The sequence below is a fragment of the Neoarius graeffei genome, chromosome 2 (genome assembly GCF_027579695.1).
Source record: "Neoarius graeffei isolate fNeoGra1 chromosome 2, fNeoGra1.pri, whole genome shotgun sequence".
Classification (NCBI taxonomy): domain Eukaryota; kingdom Metazoa; phylum Chordata; class Actinopteri; order Siluriformes; family Ariidae; genus Neoarius; species Neoarius graeffei.
Window position 1 is genome coordinate 4,048,858 of NC_083570.1, and position 24,715 is coordinate 4,073,572.

A 24,715-nucleotide genomic window follows, 5' to 3' on the forward strand; every position below is an offset into this window, starting at 1 on the left:
TGTGTGTGCACGGGGATGTTCACAGCTACCCTTTGGTGTCGGTCCACATTATTTTCAGAGGGGAAAAATTTATAGTGAAGGCGGCGGTTAATCCTCGCCTTACCCACTCGTTAATTTTGGGGACTGATTGGCCGGGATTTCGGGGTTTAATGACACGCCTAGTCGAGAGTGGGTCCTGCCATTTGACAGGGGGAGGTCCCGGTGTCGCTTTGGCGGGAGCAGCTGTCACAGAGCCGTCTACGTCATCTCCGCGTCAGAGTGAGGAGCCGCCGGCTCCTCCTCTCTCTATTGGGGAATCCCTCGCGGATTTCCCATTAGAGCAGTCGCGAGACGAGACTCTGCGGCATGCGTTTGACCAAGTGAGAGTAATCGATGGTCAAACGCTCCCGCCGAACGCCACCCCGTCCTTCCCCTACTTCGCGATTATGAAGGATAGATTATACCGAGTGACGCAGGACACTCAAACTAAAGAGCGAGTCACGCAGCTTTTGATTCCAAAGAGCCGCCGGGAATTGGTATTCCAGGCGGCTCACTTTAATCCCATGGCTGGACACTTAGGGCAGGATAAAACACTAGCCCGAATAATGGCCCGATTCTATTGGCCGGGGATTCGCGGCGATGTCCGTAGGTGGTGTACGGCATGCCGCGAATGCCAGTTAGTAAATCCAGCGGCCATTCCAAAAGCGCCATTGCGCCCTCTACCGTTAATCGAGACCCCGTTTGAAAGAATTGGGATGGATCTCGTCGGGCCATTAGATCGGTCAGCACGAGGGTACCGCTTTATATTAGTTCTAGTGGACTATGCAACGCGATACCCGGAAGCAGTGCCTCTGCGCAATATCTCAGCACGCAGTATTGCAGAGGCACTCTTCCGCGTCATCTCCCGAGTTGGAATCCCGAAAGAGATTCTGACTGATCAAGGCACTACGTTTATGTCACGAACACTACGCGAACTGTATGGGTTACTGGGGATTAAGCCGATCCGCACCAGTGTATATCACCCACAAACGGACGGTTTAGTAGAACGGTTCAACCGCACCCTCAAAAATATCATTAAGAAATTCGTAAGTGAGGACGCACGTAATTGGGATAAGTGGCTCGAACCCTTGCTGTTCTCAGTGCGAGAGGTCCCTCAAGCCTCCACGGGGTTCTCCCCGTTCGAATTATTATATGGGCGTAAGCCGCGCGGCATCCTGGACGTGCTGCGGGAAAATTGGGAGGAGGGACCTTCACAAAGTAAGAATGAAATTCAGTACGTTATGGACCTGCGCGCAAAACTCCACACGCTCACCCACCTAACTCAGGAGAATTTGCGGCAGGCCCAGGAACGGCAAGCCCGCCTGTACAACAAGGGTACGCGCCTTAGAGAGTTCACACCGGGAGATAAAGTACTCGTACTCTTGCCCACGTCGAGCTCCAAATTAATCGCCAAGTGGCAAGGACCCTTTGAGGTCACACGGCGAGTCGGGGACATCGACTATGAGGTGAGGCGAACAGACAGGGGTGGGGCGCTACAGATTTACCACCTCAATCTGCTCAAACTCTGGAACGAGGAGGTCCCCGTGGCGTTGGTGTCGGTAGTTCCGGAGAAGGCGGAGCTGGGGCCGGAGGTTCAAAAAGGGAGTTTGGCATCACGTACCTCTCCGGTCCCCTGTGGAGACCACCTCTCCCCGACCCAGCTCACGGAGGTCGCCCAGTTGCAGGCCGAGTTTTCGGATGTGTTCTCGCCCCTGCCCGGTCGCACTAACCTCATAGAACACCACATAGAGACACCCCCGGGGGTGGTAGTGCGTAGCCACCCTTATAGACTACCCGAACACAAAAAAAAGGTGGTTCGGGAAGAACTTCAGGCCATGCTCGAAATGGGCATCGTCGAGGAGTCCCACAGCGACTGGAGCAGCCCGGTGGTCTTGGTTCCCAAGGCCGACGGCTCGGTCCGGTTCTGTGTGGACTATAGAAAAGTCAACGCGGTGTCTAAATTTGACGCGTACCCAATGCCTCGTATTGATGAGCTGCTCGATCGACTAGGCACGGCTCGCTTCTACTCGACACTGGATTTAACGAAGGGATATTGGCAGATCCCCTTGACTCCATTATCCCGGGAGAAAACGGCCTTTTCCACACCGTTTGGCTTACACCAGTTCGTCACACTTCCGTTTGGGCTGTTTGGGGCGCCCGCTACGTTTCAGCGGCTGATGGACCGGGTCCTCCGGCCCCACGCCACCTATGCGGCCGCCTACCTGGACGACATTATCGTTTATAGTAACGACTGGCAGCGGCACCTGCAACACCTGAGGGCCGTCCTTAGGTCACTGAGGCGGGCGGGGCTCACTGCCAACCCAAAGAAGTGTGCGATTGGGCGGGTGGAAGTACGGTATCTGGGCTTCCACTTGGGCAACGGGCAGGTGCATCCCCAAATTAATAAGACAGCAGCGATTGCGGCCTGCCCGAGGCCCAAGACCAAAAAGGGGGTGAGACAGTTCCTGGGGCTGGCTGGCTACTATCGTAGGTTTATACCTAATTATTCGGACGTCACCAGCCCGCTGACTGACCTCACTAAAAAGGGGGCGCCAGATCCGGTCCAGTGGACGGAGCAGTGCCAGCGGGCTTTCTCGGAGGTAAAGGCTGCACTGTGTGGGGGGCCACTTTTACACTCCCCTGACTTCTCTCTCCCTTTTATGTTACAGACGGATGCGTCGGACAGAGGGCTGGGGGCCGTTTTGTCCCAGCAGGTGGAGGGGGAGGATCGCCCGGTCTTATACATCAGCCGGAAGCTGTCAGTGCGTGAAGGGTGCTACAGCACGATTGAAAAGGAGTGCCTGGCGATCAAATGGGCGGTCCTCGCCCTCCGGTACTACCTGCTGGGGCGCTCTTTCACCCTCTGTTCGGACCACGCGCCCCTCCAGTGGCTCCACCGCATGAAAGATGCCAACGCGCGGATCACCCGTTGGTATCTGGCGCTCCAACCCTTTAATTTCAAGGTGGTCCACAGGCCGGGGGCGCAGATGGTCGTGGCGGACTTCCTCTCCCGTCAAGGGGGGGGGGAGTCGGCTGCAGGCCGGACGGCCGCCCGGCCTGAGTCGGGCGGTGGGGGTATGTGGCAGCGGGGGCGTGGTCAAGCGCCGGTCGGTGACAGGAGGGCGGAGTCAGGGAAGGTAAGTGGCAGAATCACGACACCTGAGAACAATTAACCTGTGTTTGTGTGTGTCTTCCCAGTGACCGCGCCCTATTTAAGGAGGGAGAGTGAGAGCAGAAGGGAGGCTCCGGACTAGACGCTGGCTGTGTGTGTGTGTTTGTCTAGTCCCCATAAACATTGTTCACTGAAAAGTGTGGCAATAAAGCCTGTTTCCAAACCTGATCTCTGTCCTGCCGTCCTCAGTGCTCCACCCACACGTAGGGAGTCTTACACTCATGTTTTTGCCAAACGTAGTGATCAGAAGTAATAGCTTTTGGAATATGAACCCTCCACTACATTTGTAATGCCACTAATACACTTTCCTAAACTCGACTTTTGTATAACCTCGTGAATTTCCTGTATAACCCACCCGTTTCAGACATGAACCCGAGTAGAGAAAAAAATCTTTAAAGTTTGATTGAAGGAGTGACAGGATGTCTGATCTGTTCTCTCAGGTTGCAAATTTGTATCCCACAACAGGGAAACCCCGCCACGTTATGCATGACATAGCATCTTGGATTAGGTCACGGTGAGGCAAGAAAAAAATGGCAGAGAATTTAGGGCCACGTGGCTCGAAATTCATTAATTGTTCTTTTAGGGAAAAAAAGTAATAAAATTTGAAGTCCGAGTTTCGAATTCAGTAGCATTCGGTCTACTAAAAAAGAATTGGGTGTCAGGGCAAATTATTTTTATGGCCTAAATTAAAAAAAATCTGAGAGGCAGTCTACCTTTAATTATTATACATTTACATTATACATGCTTTAACTTAAATAATAAAGTGACTGTTTTTTGTCCAGCTGGATTGTGTTCTAATAAAACAGACGATTGACCAACAACGTGGCAACGTGCAGGAATTTTACATAAAAAAGAAAAAAAAAACACTTTTTTTTTACTATGGATCACACAATCTCACAGTAGAACCAGAAAACCAGTAGAACGCTAACCCAGAAACTTTGAAGAACCCAAACCCAGCGTATAGAGTCTGAGTGAATGTGGTGTGGACTCTGTGGAGGAGCTTCATCGTGTCAGAGACGCTGTAGAAGGACAGAGTTCCTGCACTGTGATCCACATACACTCCTATTCTGGAGGGTGATGGAACTTTGAGCTCAGTCTTAATGTTGTTGTGCCAGAAAGAAAGAGAAGAAGAAGAACACCACAGACTCCAGGACTGATTGTTGCCTCCAAACCCACACTCATTACCCAGTCCTTTCCTGACGATGTCTTTATATGAGACTGATATGGAGACACCACCAGCACCGCTCCACTCCACCTCCCAGTAACAGCGTCCACTCACACTCTCCTTACACAACACCTGACAGCTGGAATCAAATCTCTCTGGATGATCAGAGTAACGCTGCTCTCTCCCACTATCTCTCACCGCTCTGTTCTTCTCAGACAGAATGAGGTGACGATGTGCCGTGTTGGGATCCAGAGTCAGATAACAGAAATCTAAAATAAAAGAGAGAAACAAACTGAACAGTGTGAACATGTTGGGTTTAATTCACACAGTATATTTATATGAAGTGTGTGTGTGTGTGTGTGTGTGTGTGTGTGTGTGTGTGTTAGATGTACATTCCAGAAAATCTTCTCTGCTCAGTGCTTCTGGTCCTGAAATGATCTGAACTGCTGCAGCTGTGGAGAGAAAAATGGAAACATGAGTTTGTGTAAAAGATGGAAAGAGTTTAAAGTGATCCAGTCAGTTTATTCATTTTAAATCAGTGTTTTAGTTCAAAGTGTCGGGTGAATAAAGTGTCTGCAGAAAAGAAAGCAGGAGCATCGCTAAGAAATAACACATCACTGTGTTTCTCCAGCAGGAACAGCTCCTCTTACCATGTGGAGGGATTTTGTTGAATTCCTCCTCACAGAATTCCTCGAGTCTCTTTTTCAGATCTGAGAGAGAATTCCTCACTCCATCAAATGAGAGATGTTGATGGACAGTGACGCTGGATGTGTGAAAATCTGGTCCGATAAGTGGAGGAGATCGACGTCCAGAAGCTAAAACCTACAGAAAGCAAATGAAATGTAAAACCCACTTGTGATGTCAGACAGGGACATTTATTGTTCCCTTAATGAGAGGTGTTTTAGAGAGTGTGTGAGGAACAGCTGGCTCTGTAGATCAGACAGTGAGTGTTACCTGGAGGAAATGGATGTGATCGTGTGTGTGTGAAAGCTGCTCCAGCTCAGTGACTCTCCTCTGAAGATCAGCAATCTCCTGCTCCAGTTGCTCCAGGAGTCGTTCAGCTCGACTCAGTTCAGCCTTCTCCTGATCTCTGATCAGCTCCGTCACCTCCCAGCGCTTTTTCTCCATGGAGCTGATCAGCTCAGTAAAGATCCTCTCACTGTCCTCCACTGCTGTCTGTGCACTGAGCTGTTCGGACACAGACACACACACACACACACACAGGATTTAAAGCTCATCTATCATTCCCTCTCTTACTGGGACTGTAAATGACTCGTTGTCCATGTTGTGTGTGTTTCTAGGAGCAGCTCTGTCTCTGCTCACTGCTCACCTTTATAGTGTTCACAGCCTGTTTCAGCTCCTGCACCTTCTTCTGCTTCTCCTGGATTCTCTGCTGGGATTTCATCTGCTCCTCCTTTAACTCACTCTGAGGACAAATAAAATACATTCAGCTTTTTATACAGTATGAGCAAACTGGTTCCATATTAATGTCAGTTCAAAGTACATTCATGTTTCTTACAGCTGTGAATGTTCTGTTCTCTGTGTGTTTTATTTTGTGTGGATTTTTTTTGGTTTTTTTGTGGCAATGAGGGTGTGGTCAAGCACCAGTTTGTGAACAGAGGGCGAGGCCAGGGAAGGTGAGTTGCAAATTGTTCTCACCTGTTGGTAACTCGTGTGTCTGTTTGCAAGAATGACAGGGTAGTGAAAAAAAGGGGGAGAGCGAAGAGGTGGTCGTCTCCTGATTAGAGAACGCATGTATGTATGTGACAAGACAACCTTAAAGCTGAAAAGCCAAACTGACAAATAAAGAAGACTGTGTTCATCACTATTTCCCGCCTATCTGCACTTCACTATTCCACCCACCTTAGGGACATATGAAAGTGGTGCCGAAAGCCAGGACTACTGAAGGAAACCACCGATGGAGTCCTCCCCACTCAAGAATGTCACCTATGCCCTTGCTGCCACCCAACAGAGCCAGTAGCAAGCCCTGATCTCCCTCCATAAGAAGTAAGAGCAGCACTTTGAAGCCTTGCTGCTGGCTCAACAAGATGATCGCCAGGCGTTCCGGCACCTGCTCGTGTTGGTGAGGTCCTTGACTGCTACAGCTGCAGACCTTCCCCATGTCACCCAAGCGAAGATGGGGCCACATGATGATCTAGAAGCCTTCATCATGCTATTTGAACAGGCGGCAGAGGCATGGGGATGGACGGTCAAGTAATGCATGACTCATCTAGCCCAGCATGTTGCGCAGCAGCTCCCCATTGACAGTCGGCTCAACCATGCCAACTTGAGGCAAGCCATCCTGCAGTGTGTCAGTTGCTTCCTGGAACAACACCATCAACACTTCCACACATTGACATTGGAAGAAGTTGGCTGGCCATTCGCTTTTGGCCAACAGCTCCAAGATGCCTGCTGGTGGTGGATGAGGGTGGAAGACTGTGACACTGAGTCATCAATGTGGTGGGGCTGGAGCAGTTCATCGTGTGGCTGCCGGAAGGGACAGTGAGTAAGAACAGTGGAGTGGGTCCAGTACCACCGCCCAGTGTTGCTGGATCGTGCAATCAAGCTGACAGAGGACCATTTGGTGGCAGTTTCAGTGGCAGGTGGAGATCCTGCCTTTTCTCTCTGTCTCTCCCTTTCTCTCTCTCTCTCTCTCTCTCTCTCTCCCCCTCCCCTCTTCCTGTCCCCACCCTGTTCTCCCACCACAGAAATGGGGGCTGGCCCTCCAGCAGCTGGTTCGCTGCACCTGTGATGTCCCCGTCCTTCCTTTCTCTTCTGTGTCTTCTCACCCTCAGGTGAGTGATCCTCAAAACACCAGTACAGAGGTGAAGCCTGGGCTGGTTTGGTGGCACTGCGGGGAACCCAGACATCTCCGGGAGCAGTTCTCTGCAATGGAGGTGGGAGCAGTGGTCCCGGATCCCCAACATGCCAGAGACTGCCCTTGATCAGGCTGGAGTGTATTGCATGTTCATGGGGATAAATAACATGCATTGGTGGATTCCGGCTGCAGTTAGACCTTAATCCACCAAAGCCTGGTTCAAGGTGAGGCATTGAGGGGGAGCACAAGTGGTCAATGTTTTGTGTGTACACGGGGATGTTCACGAATATCTGCTAGTGTCCATCGACATACTATTCTGGATGAAAAGCATAGGGTCGAGGCGGTGGTGGGTAGCCCATGCCTCACCCACCCACTAATTCTGTGGACAGATTGGCTGGGTTTAAAGGTTTAATCAAGCATGTAGTAGTGGGCAGGTCCTGGGGTAACTCATCACGGGGAATTCCGGTGTGGCATTGACTGGGGAAGCCGTCTCAGAGCCATCCATGTCAGCATCATGTCAGAGCGATACGAGGAGCAGGAAGCGGCCTGCCCCTCCTCTCTCTCTCTCTCAGGAATTCTCTCGAGGATTTCCCATTAGAACAAATGCAAGACAAGACTCTGTGTCATGCTTTTGACCAAGTGAGAGTAGGCGATGGTCAGACTCTCTAGCCAAATACAACACTCGCCTTCTTGTACTTTGCAATTATTAAAGACAGGTTATACTGAGTGACGCAGGGCACTCAAACCCGTGAATAAATAACCCAATTGTTTTTGTAATCCCAAAAAACCATAGGGAACTTAACTTCATGCAGCTCACTTTAACACTCTGGCCGGACACTTAGGTCATGATAAGACACTAGCCCAAATTATGCCCCGGTTTTATTGGCCAGAGATTTGTGGTGATAACCAGAAGTGGTGCGCAGCATGCTGCAAATGCCAGCTGGTGAATCCAGTGGCCACTCCAAAAGCACCATTGTGCCTTCTCCCTCTAATCAAGACCCTCTTTTAAGGAATTCGCATGGATCTCGTCGGGCCATTAGCTTGGTCGACACGAGGATTTTTTTTTATTTTAGTCCTAGTGGAATATGCAGCGCGATATCTGGAAACAGTCCTGCTGCATACATATCTGCAAGCAATGTGGCAGAGACACTGTTTAAAATTATCTCCCAAGTCGGGATTCCCAAAGAAATCCTGACTGACCAAGGCATGACATTCATGTCATGCACATTTCGCAAGCTTTATGAGTTATTGGGGATTAAATCCATCTGCACCACTGTGTATCACCCACAAACAGACAGTTTGGTAGAACAATTCAACCAAACACTTAAAAACTGAATTCAGAAGTTTGTAAGCGAAGACACATGTAACTGGGATAAATGGCTTGAAACCCTGTTATTCGCAGTATGAGAGGTCCCGCAAGCATCCATAGGATTCTCCCCATTTGAATGATTGCATGGGCATAAGCCTTGCAGCATTTTGGATGTGTTGCGGGAAAACTAGGAGGAGGGACCTTCAAAGAGTAAAAATGAAATTCAATACATTCTTGACCTGTGCGCAAAGCTTCACACACACTCAGTCACTTAACCCAGTAGAATTTATGGCAGGTGAAAAAACCTCAAGCCCTGATGTACAACAGGGGTGCGCACCTTAGAGAGTTCACCTTGGTAGATAAAGTACTTGTATTATTGCTCACTTTGAGCTCAAAATTAATCGCTAAGTGGCAAGGGCCCTTTGAGGTCACACGGTGAATCAGGAATGTCGACTATGAGTTGAGGCGAACGGATAGGGGTGGGGCGCTACAAGTATACCACCTCAACCTATGTAAACATTGGAAGGGGGTCCCCATGGCATTGGCATTGGTAGTTCCAGAGAGGGCAGAGTTGGGGCTGGAGGTAAAAATGAAAGTAACCACTCAAGCCACTCCGGTCCCCTGTGGAGACCACCTCTCACCAGCCCATCTCACAGAGGTTGCCAGGTTGCAAGCAGAGTTTTCTGACATGTTATTGCCCCTTCCCATCTGCACTTACCTCATTTAACATCACGTTGAGACACCCCCAGGGTTGGTGGTGCATAGCCGCCCATATCGCTTACCTGAACACAAGAAAGTGGTGGTTCGGGATGAACTCAAGGCCATACTCGAAATGAGAATAATTGAGGAGTCCCACAGTGATTGGAGCAGCCTGGTGGTCTTGGTTCGCAAGACCAATGGATCGGTCCGGTTCTGTGTGGACTGTCGGAAAGTCACTGTGGTGTCTAAATTCGATGTGTACCCAATGCCTCAAATTGATGAGTTGCTCAGTTGATTAGGTGCTGCTCGCATTTATTCGACACTGGATTTGACAAAGGGATATTAGCAGATCCCCTTGACTCCTCTATCCCGAGAAAAAAACGGCCTTTTCCACAAAGTTTGGCTTACACCAATTCATCATTCTTCCTTTTGGGTTATTCAGTGCTCCCACTATGTTCCAGTGGCTCATGGACAAAATCCTCTGCCCCCATGCGTGCTAAGCTAATAAAGACATACCCCAAAAGACTTGCAGCTGTAATTGCAGCAAAAGGTGGCTCCACAAAGTATTCACTTTGGGGATGTGAATACCTATGCACACTCCAGGTTTCTGTTTTTTCATCTTAATTATTGTTTGTATCACAATAAAACAACTATTTGTACCTTTAAAGTGGTAGGCATATTGTGTAAATCAAATGGTGCTAACCCCCCCAAAATCCATTTAAATTCCATCTTGTAATGTGACAAAACAGGACAAACACCAAGGGGGATGAATACTTTTGCAAGACACTGTACAACATTGTTCTTTAAAAGGCTTTTTTCTGCACTACATTGTCAAAAGTATCTGGACACCTGGCCATCAGACCCATGTGTGTTTTTTTCCCCAAATTGTTACCACAAAATCTGAAGCAGACAATTGTGTTGAACGCCTTTGTTTGCTGTAACATTACAATTTCCCTTCACTGGAACTCAGACGCTCAAACCTGTTTTAGCATGATGATGCTCCTGTACACAAAGTGAGCTCCATGAAGACATGGTGTGTGAAGGTTGGAGCGAAGAACTCGAGTGTCCTACATAGAGTCCTGACTGAACTCATCCCCACTGAACACCTTTGGGATGAACTGGAACACTGACTGTACCCCAGACCTCCTCGCCTGACATCAGTGTCTGATCTCACTCATGCTCTTGTAGCTGAATGAACAGTAATCCCTACCGCCATGCCCCAAAATCTATTAAAAAGCTGTGGCAGCGGGGGCGTGGTCAAGCGCCGGTCTGTGACAGGAGGGCGGAGCCAGGGAAGGTGAGTGGCAGCATCACTACACCTGATGGTAATTAACCTGTGTTTGTGTGTCTTCCCAGTAACCGCGCCCTATTTAAGGAGGCAGAGGGAGAGCAGAGGAGAGCTCTTCCCGGGACAAGAACACAGCGTGTGTGTGTGTGTGTATTTACCAGAGTAAAACGGTGTTGTTATACTGAAAAGTCTGGCAATAAAAAGCCTATCTGTACCTGAAGCTTTGTCCTGCCGTCCTCTGTGCTCCACCCACACCTCAGAGAGCTCTACAGTGGTGCTGAAACCCGGGAAAAGGTGGAGCACCAACCTCGCAGCCCCATGGAATCCTCCCCGTTCACGGACCTGGTCCATGCCCTCGCCACAGCTCAGCAAAGCCAGCACCAGGCGCTTGTCACGCTCTGAAAGGAGCAAGAGCGGTGCTTCGAAGCCCTGGTGCTGGCCCAGCAGGAAGATCGCGAGGCATTCCGGCATCTCCTCCCGTCGGCGGGGTCCACCAGCGCCCCGGCTGCGGGCCCGTCTCCCCTCATCGTGACCAAGATGGGCCCGCAGGATGAACCCGAGGCGTTCCTCACATTGTTCAAACAGGTCGCTGAAGCCTTGGGGTGGCCGATGGAGCAGAGTGCGGCACGCCTCCGCCCCCTCCTGATGGGAGAGGCGCAGCTGGCCACGCTACAGCTCCCCGCTGATCGCCAGCTGGCCTACGCAGACCTTCGCCGGGCCGTCCTCCAGCGCGTGGGGCGCACACCAGAACAACAGCGCCAGCGCTTCTGCGAGCTGCGGTTGGAGGAAGTCAGCCGGCCGTTCGCGTTCGGCCAGCAGCTCCGGGAAGCCTGCTGGCGGTGGCTGAGGGCCGACGATCGCGACGCAGAGGGAATCATCGATCAGGTGGTGCTGGAGCAGTTCATCGCCCGCTTACCAGCCGGAACCACGGAATGGGTCCAGTGCCACCGCCCGGCGTCGCTGGATCAGGCAGTAGGACTGGCGGAGGATCATTTGGCGGCTGTTCCGGTGGCAGGACAGCCGACGACGTCTTCTCTTCTCTCCTCTTCTCTCTCTCTTTCTCCGCTCCCTTCTGTGTCCCGTCCTTGCCCCATTCCCCCACCATGGAGACGGGGGCCGGCTCCACCCCAGCCAGCTCGCCGCACCCGTGGTGCCCTCCCGTTTCTCCCTTCTGTGTCTGTCTCTCCCCCCCCTCAGGTGAGTGAGCCCCAGAGCACCGGTGCAGAGGGAAAGCCTTGGCCTGTTTGCTGGTGCTGCGGGGAGCCGGGCCACCTGCAACAACAGTGCGCAGCAATGGAGGTGGGCGCGGTGGTACAGATCCCCGACGTGCCAGAAGCTGCCCTCGATCGGGCCGGAGTGTATCGCATACCGGTGAGTGTCCAAGGGGCTACATATCAGGCGTTGGTGGATTCTGGTTGCAGTCAGACCTCGATCCGCCAAAGCCTGGTGCAAGACGAGGCATTGGGGGGAGCACAGGGGGTGAAGGTGTTGTGTGTGCACGGGGATGTTCACAGCTACCCGTTGGTGTCGGTCCACATATTTTTCAGAGGAGAAAAATCTATAGTGAAGGCGGCGGTTAATCCTCGCCTTACCCACTCTTTAATTTTGGGGACTGATTGGCCGGGATTTCGGGGTTTAATGACGCGCCTAGTAAAGAGTGGGTCCTGCCATTTGACAGGGGGAGGTCCCGGTGTCGCTTTGGCTGGAGCTGCTGTCGCAGAGCCGTCTATGTCATCTCCGCGACAGAGTGAGGAGCCGCCGGCTCCTCCTCTTTCTGTTGGGGAATCCCTTGTGGATTTCCCATTAGAACAATCGTGAGACGAGACTCTGCGACATGCGTTTGACCAAGTGAGAGTAATCGATGGTCAAATGCTCCAGCCGAACGCCACCCCGTCCTTCCCCTATTTTTCTATTATGAAGGATAGATTATACCAAGTGACGCAGGACACTCAGACGAAAGAGCGAGTCACACAGCTGTTAATTCTAAAGAGCCGCCGGGAATTGGTATTTCAGGCGGCTCACTTTAATCCCATGGCTGGACACCTAGGGCAGGATAAGACACTAGCCCAGATAATGGCCCTATTCTATTGGCCGGGGATTCGCGGCGATGTCCGTAAGTGGTGTACGGTGTGCCGCGAATGCCAGTTAGTAAATCCAGCAGCCATTCCAAAAGTGCCTTTGCACCCCCTACCATTAATCGAGACCCCGTTCGAAAGAATTGGGATGGATCTCATCGGGCCATTAGATCGGTCAACACGAGGGTTCCGCTTTATATTGGTTCTGGTGGACTATGCAACATGATACCTGGAAGCGGTGCCTCTTCGCAATATCTCAGCACGCAGTATTGTGGAGGCCCTCTTCCACGTCATCTCCCGGGTTGGAATCCCGAAAGAGATTCTGACTGACCAAGGCACCTCGTTTATGTCACGAACACTGAGCAAACTGTATGGGCTATTAGGTATTAAGCCAATCCGCACCAGCGTGTATCACCCACAAACGGACGGTTTAGTTGAACGGTTCAATCGCACCCTCAAGAATATAATTAAAAAATTCGTGAGGATGCACATAACTGGGATAAATGGCTCGAACCCTTGTTATTTGCAGTGCGAGAGGTCCCCCAAGCCTCCACGGGGTTCTCCCCGTTTGAATTGTTATACGGGCATAAGCCACGCGGCATTTTAGATGTGCTGCGAGAAAATTGGGAGGAGGGACCTTCACAGAGTAAAAACAAAATTCAGTACGTTATGGACCTGCGCGCAAAACTCCACACGCTCACCCACCTAACTCAGGAGAATTTGCGGCAGGCCCAGGAACGGCAAGTCCGCCTGTACAACAAGGGCACGCGCCTTAGAGAGTTCACTCCGGGAGATAAGGTACTCGTACTCTTGCCCACGTCGAGCTCCAAATTAATCGCCAAGTGGCAAGGACCCTTTGAGGTCACACGGCGAGTTGGGGATGTCGACTATGAGGTAAGGCGAATGGACAGGGAGGGGGCGCTACAGATCTACCACCTCAATCTGCTTAAACTCTGGAATGAGGAGGTCCCCGTGGCGTTGGTGTCGGTAGTTCTGGAGAAGGCAGAGCTGGGGCTGGAGATTCAAAAAGGGACATTGGCATCATGTACCTCTCCGGTCCCCTGTGGAGACCACCTCTCCCCAACCCAACTCATGGAGGTCGCCCAGTTGCAGGCCGAGTTTTCGGATGTGTTCTCGCCCCTGCCTGGTCGCACTGACCTCATAGAACACCACATAGAGACGCCCCCGGGGGTGGTAGTGCATAGCCGCCCTTACAGGCTACCCGAACACAAAAAAAAGGTGGTTCGGGAAGAACTTCAGACCATGCTCGAAATGGGCATCGTTGAGGAGTCCCACAGTGACTGGAGCAGCCCGGTGGTCTTGGTACCCAAGGCCAACGGGTCGGTCCAGTTCTGTGTGGACTACAGAAAAGTCAACGCGGTGTCTAAATTCGACGCGTACCCAATGCCTCGTATTGACGAGCTGCTCGATCGACTAGGCATGGCTCGCTTTTACTCAACACTGGATTTGACGAAGGGATATTGGCAGATCCCCTTGACTCCATTATCCCGGGAGAAAACGGCCTTTTCCACAGGGTTCGGCTTACACCAATTCGTCACACTTCCTTTTGGGCTGTTTGGGGCGCCCGCTACATTTCAGCGGCTGATGGACAGCGTCCTCCGGCCCCACGCCACCTATGCGGCCGCATATCTGGATGACATTATCATTTATAGTAACGACTGGCAGCGGCACCTGCAACATCTGAGGGCCATCCTTAGGTCGCTGAGGCAGGCGGGTCTCACTGCCAACCCGAAGAAGTGTGCGATTGGGCGGGTGGAAGTACGGTATCTGGGCTTCCACTTGGGCAACGGGCAGGTGCGTCCCCAAATTAATAAGACAGCAGCGATTGCGGCCTGCCCGAGGCCCAAGACCAAAAAGGGGGTGAGACAGTTCCTGGGGCTGGCTGGCTACTATCGTAGGTTTATATGTAATTATTCGGACATCACCAGCCCGCTGACTGACCTCACTAAAAAGGGGGCGCCAGATCCGGTCCAGTGGACGGAGCAGTGCCAGCGGGCTTTCTCTGAGGTAAAAGCTGCACTGTGTGGGGGGCCACTATTACACTCCCCTGACTTCTCTCTCCCTTTTGTGTTGCAGACCGACGCGTCAGACAGAGGGCTGGGGGCGGTGTTGTCCCAGGAGGTGGAGGGGGAGGACCGCCCCATCCTGTACATTAGTAGGAAGCTGTCGGTGCGTGAGGGGCGCTACAGCACTATTGAGAAGGAATGCCTGGCGATCAAGTGGGCGGTCCTCGCCCTCCGTTACTACCTGCTGGGGCGCCCTTTCACCCTCTGTTCGGACCACGCGCCCCTCCAGTGGCTCCACCGCATGAAAGATGCCAACGCGCGGATCACCCGTTGGTATCTGGCACTCCAACCCTTCAATTTCAAGGTGGTCCACAGGCCGGGGGTGCAGATGGTCGTGGCAGACTTCCTCTCCCGTCAAGGGGGGGGGGAGTCGGCTGCGGGCCGGATGGGTGCTCGGCCTGAGTCGGGCGGTGGGGGTATGTGGCAGCGGGGGCATGGTCAAGCGCCGGTCTGTGACAGGAGGGCGGAGCCAGGGAAGGTGAGTGGCAGCATCACTACACCTGACGGTAATTAACCTGTGTTTGTGTGTCTTCCCAGTAACCGCACCCTATTTAAGGAGGCAGAGGGAGAGCAGAGGAGAGCTCTTCCCGGGACAAGAACACAGCGTGTGTGTGTGTATTTACCAGAGTAAAACGGTGTTGTTATACTGAAAAGTCAGGCAATAAAAAGCCTATCCGTACCTGAAGCTTTGTCCTGCCGTCCTCTGTGCTCCACCCACACCTCAGAGAGCTCTACAAAAGCCTTCCCAGAAGAGTGGAGCTCATTATAACAGCTTCATGCTTGCTTTACCAAAATTCTCTCTCTGTATGTGAAATGTTCACTAACTGGTTTGACCAGATTACGACCATCACTGAAGATAAATTTAACACTATGTTCACCAGAACACAGACAAATTTAATCAGCTTTTACAGAATCCTTCTGATTGATACACACATTGAAATTAAAGTTCAAATCATATCACTGACTAAAGCACCTGTTTCTAGATGGGAAACTATAATTAAGATAATTTAATTCTGGAAAGATTTCTAGTTCTCACCTGTTTCTCAGCTCTTTCTGCTGCGGCTGTGACGGTGTCGTGACCTTTGTGATTTTCCATCATACACAAATAACAGATGCAGGTTTGATCAGTACGACAGTAGAGCTCAATCAGCTTGTTATGTTCAGAGCAGATCTTCTCTTGGAGTTTTGCTGAGGCTTCAATTAATATGTGTTTTTTCAAAGCAGGAACTTCAAGATGAGGTTTCAGATGAGTTTCACAAAATGAAATCAAACACATCAGACAGGACTTGACAGCTTTGTGTTTTCTCCCGGTGCAGAAATCACACTCCACATCTCCAGGTCCAGCGTAACAGTGAGCAGGAGAAGCAGCTTGGACTTCAGTCTTCTTCAGTTTCTCCACCACTTCATCCAGCATATTGTTTCTGCGTAGAACAGGCCTTGTCGTGAAAGTGTCTCTGCACTGAGGACAGCTGTAGACGCCCTTCTGATCCTTCGGATCCCAGCAGCCATTCATGCAAACCTTACAGAAACTGTGACCACAGGGGATAGTCACCGAATCTTTCCGGAGATCCAGACACAGTGGACACATGAACTGGTCCTGAGAAAGCTGATCTACTGAAATACTGGCCTCAGCCATTTTCCTGAAATCCCACCGAGAGAGAGATCAGTTTTGTGTTGTCTGAAAGGAGTGACTTCCTTATTCGGTGTGTGTGTGTGTGTGTGTGAGAGAGAGAGAGAGAGAGAGAGCAGTTTGTTTTCTCCAAAATGACGAGTTACTTCCTGGTCCTGTGTCTGTGAAAGAGAGATAATGAGAGAGGAGGAGCACAGAGAGTTCATGAACACTCCTCTATTAACCATTTCATCTCCCTTCATGCAGAAATATCACCCATGTAGCCGCACTGATTAGGATTAATTTCATGAAATACACACAGATAATGGTGGCCAGATGAAGCTTCAGGAAAAACATCCATAAACGCTTATCCTGTGCATGGTTGTGGGTAAGCTGGAGCCTATCCCAGCTGACTATGGGTGAGAGGCGGGGTTCACCCTGGAGAAGTCGCCAGATCATCACAGGGCTGACACACAGAGCCAAACAACCATTCACACTCACATTCACACCTATGGTCAATTTAGAGTCACCAGTTAACCTAACCTCCATGTCTTTGGACTGTGGGGGAAACCGGAGCACCCAGAGGAAACCCACATAGACACGGGGAGAACATGCAAACTCCACACAGAAAGGGCCCCATCAGCCACTGGGCTCGAACCCAGAACCTTCTTGGTGTGAGGTGACAGTGCTAACCACTACATCACCGTGCTGCCCTGCAATCATAAGATTCATTAGTGTAATGACTATGATATTTAATGAAATTAATATCTAATAAATAATAATAGCTGATATCTGTCAAGCCAAAATGACCATTCATTTATTTCTAAAACGGCTACAAACAAGATGTGTGTTATTTTGCAGTTTGTATCTACAATACTTAATGAAGTAATATTACTACTGATACTACAAATCTCTTTTTTACACAAGTTTTCCACACAAATGAAGATAAAGAAACCACTTAATGACCTAAAACCCTGATTTGGAACAGAGTGTGTGAGGGGTTCTGAAATACATGAGGGTGCAGATCCACTGAGAGCTCTGTAAACCTGTCAGAGAGTTTATGATGGAAGATTTCAGGAAATAAAAGACAGAGATGAGAATTGTGTGAACAGTAGTTTCAGCAACAGAGGGCGCGAATGAGCAGTAGTGGAAATGCCGGCTCTCTCCCCCCCGTTGAAAATCTTATCACGCGCCTTCATTCCAGTGTTGCCAACTTGGCGACTCTCTCTCTCTCTCTCTCTCTCTCATTATCTGTAGCCGCTTTATCCTGTTCTACAGGGTCGCAGGCAAGCTGGAGCCTATCCCAGCTGACTACGGGCGAAAGGTGGGGTTCACCCTGGACAAGTCGCCAGGTCATCACAGGGCTGACACATAGACACAGACAACCATTCACACTCACATTCACACCTACGGTCAATTTAGAGTCACCAGTTAACCTAACCTGCATGTCTTTGGACTGTGGGGGAAACCGGAGCACCCGGAGGAAACCCACGCAGACACGGGGAGTACATGCAAACTCCGCACAGAAAGACCCTCGCCGGCCACGGGGCTCGAACCCGGACCTTCTTGCTGTGAGGCGACAGCGCTAACCACTACACCACCGTGCCGCCCCTTTTCTTCACTGTGACACTAAAATAAATCACTGCATTTTACTCACCCAGCCTCAGTCACTTCCTCACCTCGTCCACTGCGTGTGCACCTCTGACATCAACTCAACATCTGGCTAGCTAGCTCATCATGTCTCAGTCTGAACTGTACACTCAGAAATACAGAAAGGAGTGGGAATCAAACCCTGAACTCAAAGGCTGGTTGAAACAGTTTATTGGGGATGATACACAGGCATACTGCCTGTATTGTAAGGCTGATTTCTACGCCAAACTTTGTGACATAAAAAAACACATGGCAACTCAAAAACATACTCAAAAGTCAAAGTCTTATAACAGTTCCACCCAAAGCAAGCTGCCATTAATGTGTAAAAAAAATTGACTCTGCAAAAAAGGCTGAAGCCACCATGGCATTAGCTATTGCTGCTTCCCTGCTGGCATGTGATCACATTGGGGAAGCATGTAAAGCTGCTTTCTCAGACTCCACTGCTGCTACTCACTTCAAAATGCACTGGACAAAGTGCACGGAAATGATTAATGGTGTTCTAGCACCATACTTTCTAAAAAAATTGGTTGCAGATGTGGGTGGCCAGCGTTTCAGCCTCCTCCTCGATGAGTCCATGGATGTAAGTGTTTCTAAGTACTTGGGGGTTGTGATAAGGTACTTCAGTGACACCAAACACACAATTGTCTCAACATTTCTGGGGCTAGTTGAGTTGGAGGGAGGAGATGCCAGATCTATAGCCCGAGCTGTTGTGGCTTTCTTGGAGAAGTGTTGTCTTAAAAAAGAGAAACTCCTGGGGATAGGAACTGACAATGCCGCCGTTATGGCGGGGATTAACAATGGGGTTCATAAAGTGCTGAAGGAGGAGTATGGCCTTAAAGATCTGGTTCTTATTCGGTGTGTATGTCACTCCCTGCAGCTTGCTGTGAGCCATGCTTCCAATGACACCATTCCCCATATAGGCCATGGGCCCAGTATGGTCCACGTGCATCCCCCCCACAACTCTACAAAACAAGATTTTTTTTAAAGCATTGGGGTCCTCTGAACATGAAATCAACTGGTAACAGTAAGTATATTGGTTCTCACTCTTCATTTTCCTCAAATATTGGATCGCACACCCAAAACGTTAAATTTTCACCAATATTGTGCCAGAATTTGGGTCCGATTACCATATGTAATATATTGAAAGAAAGGTAATTGTTTACTGGTTAAGATGATATATGTCAAGTTTAGATCTGATGGTGCTAAGTATTTTAAAATTTAGACCTAACAGTTGTACCCCACTTGTCCCTGCACTATCCCGAACAATCAGTGAAAATTTTAATTCCACATAATACCAAGCCACAATGAACTTAATAAACAACATTAATATATTTAGGGACAATTTACATGAATATACCTTTCATTTGCTACCATACATAGCTTCTTACCATACCAAGTCTGCCAGATATGACAATCAGACAATCTTGTAATATGACTGTAGTGATTACAATAATCCTCAATATATAAATGCAATACAGTTTCAATGGAAGGTGAAGCAGCAATGAAGTGTTCATTTTATTGACATTGTTTTGTGTACTAATGCTTCATCCAGAGTCTCTTACAGGGCTACAAGCATATCAAGTTTGAAGCAGAATTACCTGTCGTTTGCAAGGGATTCACCAGGTCATATACTTTCCATATTTAAGTTTTACTTTCCAGCCTAAAGATAACTAACTGTATCATTTATGATGTATAGTTTTGTGAATACTTTTCTGTTGACCTAACCAGGTGTTTAGTTTACATATTCCCTAATATCTTTAAATGAACGCTGAGTTCAAAATAATGGTTTTTACATGCACCAAAGTGGTCCATGGCATAAACAGGTATTGAGCTTATATTGCTATATATAGCATGAATGTAGACCAATGTGAAAATATAAAAGCATCTTTTGGCAATACAGTCATTTTTCATGAGTATCATATTTGGCAGACTTGCTATGGTAAGAAGCTACAGTATGTATGGTATCAAATAAAAGGTATTTTCATGTAAATTGTCACTAAATATATTAATGTTGTTTATTAAGTTCATTGTGGCTTGGTATTATGTGGATTTAATATTTTCACCGATTGTTCGGGATAGTGCAGGGACAAGTGGGGTACAACTGTTAGGTCTAAATTTTAAAATACTTAGCACCAGCAGATCGAAACTTGACATATATCATCTTAACCAGTAAACAATTACCTTTCTTTTGATATATTACATATGGTAATTGGACCAAAATTATGGCACAATATTGGCGAAAATTTAACGTTTTGGGGGTGCGATCCAATATTTGAGGAAAATGAAGAGTGAGAACCAATATATTTACTGTTACCAGTTGATTTCATGTTCAGAGGACCCCAATGCTTTAAAAAAATCTTGTTTTGTAGAGTTGTGGGGGGGATGCACGTGGACCATACTGGGCCCATGGCCTAATAGTGTAGAGTACTTGGTACGGGAGACTTATAACTGGTTTTCAGTGTCTCCAAAGCGCAGGGAGGCCTACAAAGCACTATATGAGACCATCAACTGTGGGGAGAAACCCTTACAAATAACCAAGGTGTGTGCTACACGTTGGCTCTCCATTGAACCAGCAGTTTCACACATTTTGGACCAGTGGGAGGCGCTTAAACTGCATTTCACAGTCACCAAGTCCAGTGAACACTGCTACATGGCTGAGGTTTTATACTCCATGCACAATGATCCTCAAAACATCTTGTGTCTGAATTTTTTGAAGTCAGTGCTGGGTGAGGTACGGTACAATTGGCCATCAAGGCTTTTGAGGGAGAGCAGGTAGATCCTCTTAAACTTCTTGACAGCTTGGTTAGCCTGATAAAGTCTGTGAGTAACAGGGTGCTGAATCCACTGGCAAATATTGATGTACTCAAAGAGCCAATTGATGGATACATCAGTCCCAAACCGTACCTTGGTTTCCTTTTTGAGTCAAAGGCAGCCGAGCTCCATCTTGTGCCTGAGGAAAAGGACAATGTCCGAAAGCAGTGTGTAGCCTTCACCATCTCCCTCACTAATGAGTTGAGGGTGGACTGACAGACAACAACGAAGCATTGCAGTACATTGTCAGTTTTCAATGTAGAGGAAACTCTGAAGCACAATAAGAGCCTGGGAGAAATAGAAAAAATAGCCAAGCTCCTTGGCTATTCTCCTGCACAGATAGACAAGATTGTCCAGCAATGGTGTGTCATCCATCTTAGTAAGTGGAATGAAACAAAAAACACAGTGGGCTTCTGGAGTGAGATTTGGAAGTTCAGGGATGCAGCTGATATCAACCCATTTCAGGAACTTGCAATGGCTGCTGTGTCTGTGTTGTCTTTGCTATATTCGAATGCTGAAGTCGAGAGATTATTCAGCCAGATGAGTGTGGAAAAAAGCAAACTTAGAAATCAGATGTCCTTGCAGACCCTTAACTCCATCCTGTATGTCCGATTTGGTCTGAAGCTGTCTGGTGAGGTTTTGCAGCTCTTTGGCACATCAGCTGCTTACTCATTTAAGTCAGCTTCCTCAGTTGCTGAACCTGCCATAGGAAGCCTTGACCATAATGAGGATGACCTACTCTTTCTGTGAGCCAGCACAGCTTGTGTGTATGGAGGAAGGGTCTGAAAAAAAAAATGAATGTGAAATAGGGCCAGACGAGTTAGCATCATTTACTTACATTGCCATTGATAGGTTTTTTTTCTATTGTCTCTTTTTGGTCCATTAAGATTGTTAATGTTGTCATGTTAAAATAGAAAAAAAATGAATGTTATGGGTGGCACGGTGGTGTAGTGGTTAGTGCTGTCGCCTCACAGCATGAAGGTCCGGGTTTGAGCCCCGTGGCCAGCGAGTGCCTTTCTGTGCGGAGTTTGCATGTTCTCCCCGTGTCCGCGTGGGTTTCCTCCGGGTGCTCCGGTTTCCCCCACAGTCCAAAGACATGAAGGTTAGGTTAACTGGTGACTCTAAATGACCGTAGGTGTGAATGTGAGTGTGAATGGTTGTCTGTGTCTATGTGTCAGCCCTGTGATGACCTGGCGACTTGTCCAGGGTGTACACCACCTTTCGCCCGTAGTCAGCTGGGATAGGCTCCAGCTTGCCTGCGACCCTGTAGAACAGGATAAAGCGGCTAGAGATAATGAGATGAGTTAAAATGTCATGTTATGACTTGTTGTAGGCACCTTAAGAGCATAAACTGAAGAAAACCAAAAAAAACACCCAAAACCCTAAGTAACTCTGCCAGAGTGTCTCTTTTGGGTCACTTTGCCGGTCCCAAGCCCGAATAAAGGAGGATGGTTGGATGTAGAGCGAACAATTCCACCCCACATAACAGTGTTTTGATTCTATTTGATATCTAACATTTAACAGTACAGGACAAATCTGATTCATGTCACGTGGAAAGTGCCTTGAGATAATTGTATTATGATTTGGCACTTTATAAATAAAAAAAAAAATTGACAAAAGTCATTAAGTTATTTTGAGAAGTGATGGCCTATTTCAATGCCAAAATAAAAAAAAAAAGAAGAAAGTTCATTTGCAGTTCTAAACATATTTAGGGTGTTTGTTACTCACTTTTTGTCTCTCCCACGACCATGGGAGTCACCACCATTGAATGTGAAGGGGGCGTGTCCCCTTCACATTTCATAATTCTTCGTTTGGACCCCCCATATTTAACATAAAATATGAGTTCACCCAGCGCCGTTTCTATTGCTTCGTGAAAGAATCCATTCCACTTGATCAATAAGAGAATACACAGACCACTGAAAATCCACTCCGGGTTTTCCGGGCATTCCCTACAACAACTCACCGCGCGCAGTTTTCTGGAAAGTAACATGGGAAATCAGTGTGTAACCCTTGTTACGATGTAATAACAGAGCACAGGTAAATAGTCAATATTAATAGATGGACCAGTAATAGAAGACTATAAGCTTGTGAGAACCTTTGTCGTTGAGTAGTCGAAAGACACAAGCAACAGTGGTTTGAGTTTTTTGTGTGGCCACTTGTTATTAATAATCAATAACACAATAAAAATAAAAATAGACAGTTTGTTGCAAGGCATTCAATGAAAAATAACAACTAAAATAATAAAGCCGGCAAAATAAAACCCTCTGTCCCAAAGTTAGCGTTGGGGCCCTTTTTCTTCAGATCCATGTCAAGTGTATCAGTGTATGTGTATTCTGTCCTACCACACAGTCCGTGAGGAAGGGGGAATGAATGAATCCTTCACCAATCTCAGTTCAATATCGGTGGTTTCAATGTGGCTCGCCACCCAGCTCACACTGGGAATCTATGGATCATGGACTCTAGAAACAATCTCTCTGGATCTCTGGAAACCTCACACGAACCCAGCTGGAAACTCCCCGATAGACGGTGGACCTTGGCTGGGACCTCATCAAATGAAGTCACAGAAAAAAACCCTGACCTACAGAGAGGTCAAAGCAGATCCAAATAGCATGTTGATTATCACCAATCAATAATACTCATTTGCATTAACCAGTTTAAATCATGCTCTCAAAAGGTTTAGTTGTACAACAAAAATCAAATCTATCTTTAGTTCAAGAGTTCAAGTATTAATTTGTAGTTGCAAAACTATAAATACATTCAAAGTGCTTTTTTTATATTCAAGTACTGTAGTTACATTAATAACTGTTTCAAGAGCTGAAATAGTTTTATTTACATTAGTAACAAAGAAAATATAATTTTTCAAAATTAAAAATATATATATATATATTGCATAGTACCCTTTAATTTGGTAGAAAACTGCATTAAATTCAGAAACCCCATGGTAGTTAGAGGCATTAAGGCCTAACGTGCTTAATTGTCTCTCCTTGCACCGGTAACAATGAGAAACTGCACTAAATATTTACCTCTTTAAGTACCACAAGCACACACTTTCATCAAGCAGTCTCACCAATATCTTATTTTTTTTTTACATATGCAATGAACAACAGCTTAGAAAAATACTCCTTAGCAGTGGCAGATGGTAGTCTTTCAAACAGGGGAGGCTGGTCGGTTATGATATTTCCAGATTTTAAAAGAAAAAACATCAGTTTTGCCCATACTCTTGCCTCTGATCTGGCTGATTGTTGGCAGCGTCACAAACTGTGAAATAACAGGTTCTTTTGGCCCATTAGCCTACTGTCCAATATACATGATGGTGGTGTTGGGGGGGAGGGGTATATTTTCACATTTTATATTTTAAAATTGTGGCATGTTGTTTAAAAATTGATCATTATTGAAAGCAGCTCTTTGTCAGGAACCTCAGCAGTAGAGCTGGGTGCCACACATTTCATTCAATGACACTTTCCCTATATTTTACTTATTTTGACTGAGAAATGTTTTATTGACAATTTTGATAACCCTTCACTTTTAATACAGGTCTGTAGTGTGAAATGTTCTTGGCTGTGTTTTTGTTTAAAAATGTTTTCCAAATTTTAGCTGTGTTTAATTCATATCCAGAAAAATATATATTCCAATATAATATACTCAGCATAAACATTTTAAATAGATTCTATATTTTTGGTCCATCCATGACATATTACTAAAGTAGCCTATTTACTGTTGTTGATGTGGGTCACTTGCTGTTAGCCAATTCACTTTCTCGTACCAGGAGAGCTGAAAGGAACGAGTATTATTCCCTACCTTTTTCACCAAGTCAATTTGAGGCGTTGGTTTACCCTGCTCTTTAATTTTAATTTTTTCCTCGAAAGGAAGACTGGCAAATAGCTTCGCCAAAATTAAATCAGCAATGCTTGGCATCCGTGTGCAGCTTTCTTGCTAGCTGACTAGCCCCCTCAAGATCAAGTTCAGTCACTCAAATAAACGAAATTTCTGGAACTAAGATAGCAAACTTGACAA

The 24,715-nt window shown here is 47.8% G+C and overlaps 1 protein-coding gene across 1 annotated transcript; it reads right to left on the minus strand.

Moving 5' to 3' along the window:
• Positions 1–3,888: 3,888 nt before the first annotated feature.
• Positions 3,889–16,378, minus strand: LOC132879014 (tripartite motif-containing protein 16-like). The gene is made up of 6 exons (XM_060913699.1): positions 15,668–16,378; positions 5,686–5,781; positions 5,310–5,543; positions 5,006–5,177; positions 4,748–4,807; positions 3,889–4,624 (listed from the first exon to the last, which is right to left on the minus strand). Exons 1-6 carry the CDS (start codon positions 16,265–16,267, stop codon positions 4,068–4,070), a joined length of 1,719 nt encoding a protein of 572 aa, XP_060769682.1. The 5' UTR covers positions 16,268–16,378; the 3' UTR covers positions 3,889–4,067.
• Positions 16,379–24,715: the final 8,337 nt, after the last annotated feature.

Coding starts and splice junctions, on each gene's coding strand:
- LOC132879014 (XM_060913699.1), bottom strand. CDS start 16,267: ATGGCTGAGGCCAGTATTTCAGTAGATCAGCTTTCTCAGGACCAGTTC. Junction 5,782..15,667: donor CAGAAAGAGCTGAGAAACAG/GTGAGAACTAGA, acceptor ATTTGTCCTCAG/AGTGAGTTAAAGGAGGAGCA. Junction 5,178..5,309: donor ATCACATCCATTTCCTCCAG/GTAACACTCACT, acceptor TGCTTTCTGTAG/GTTTTAGCTTCTGGACGTCG.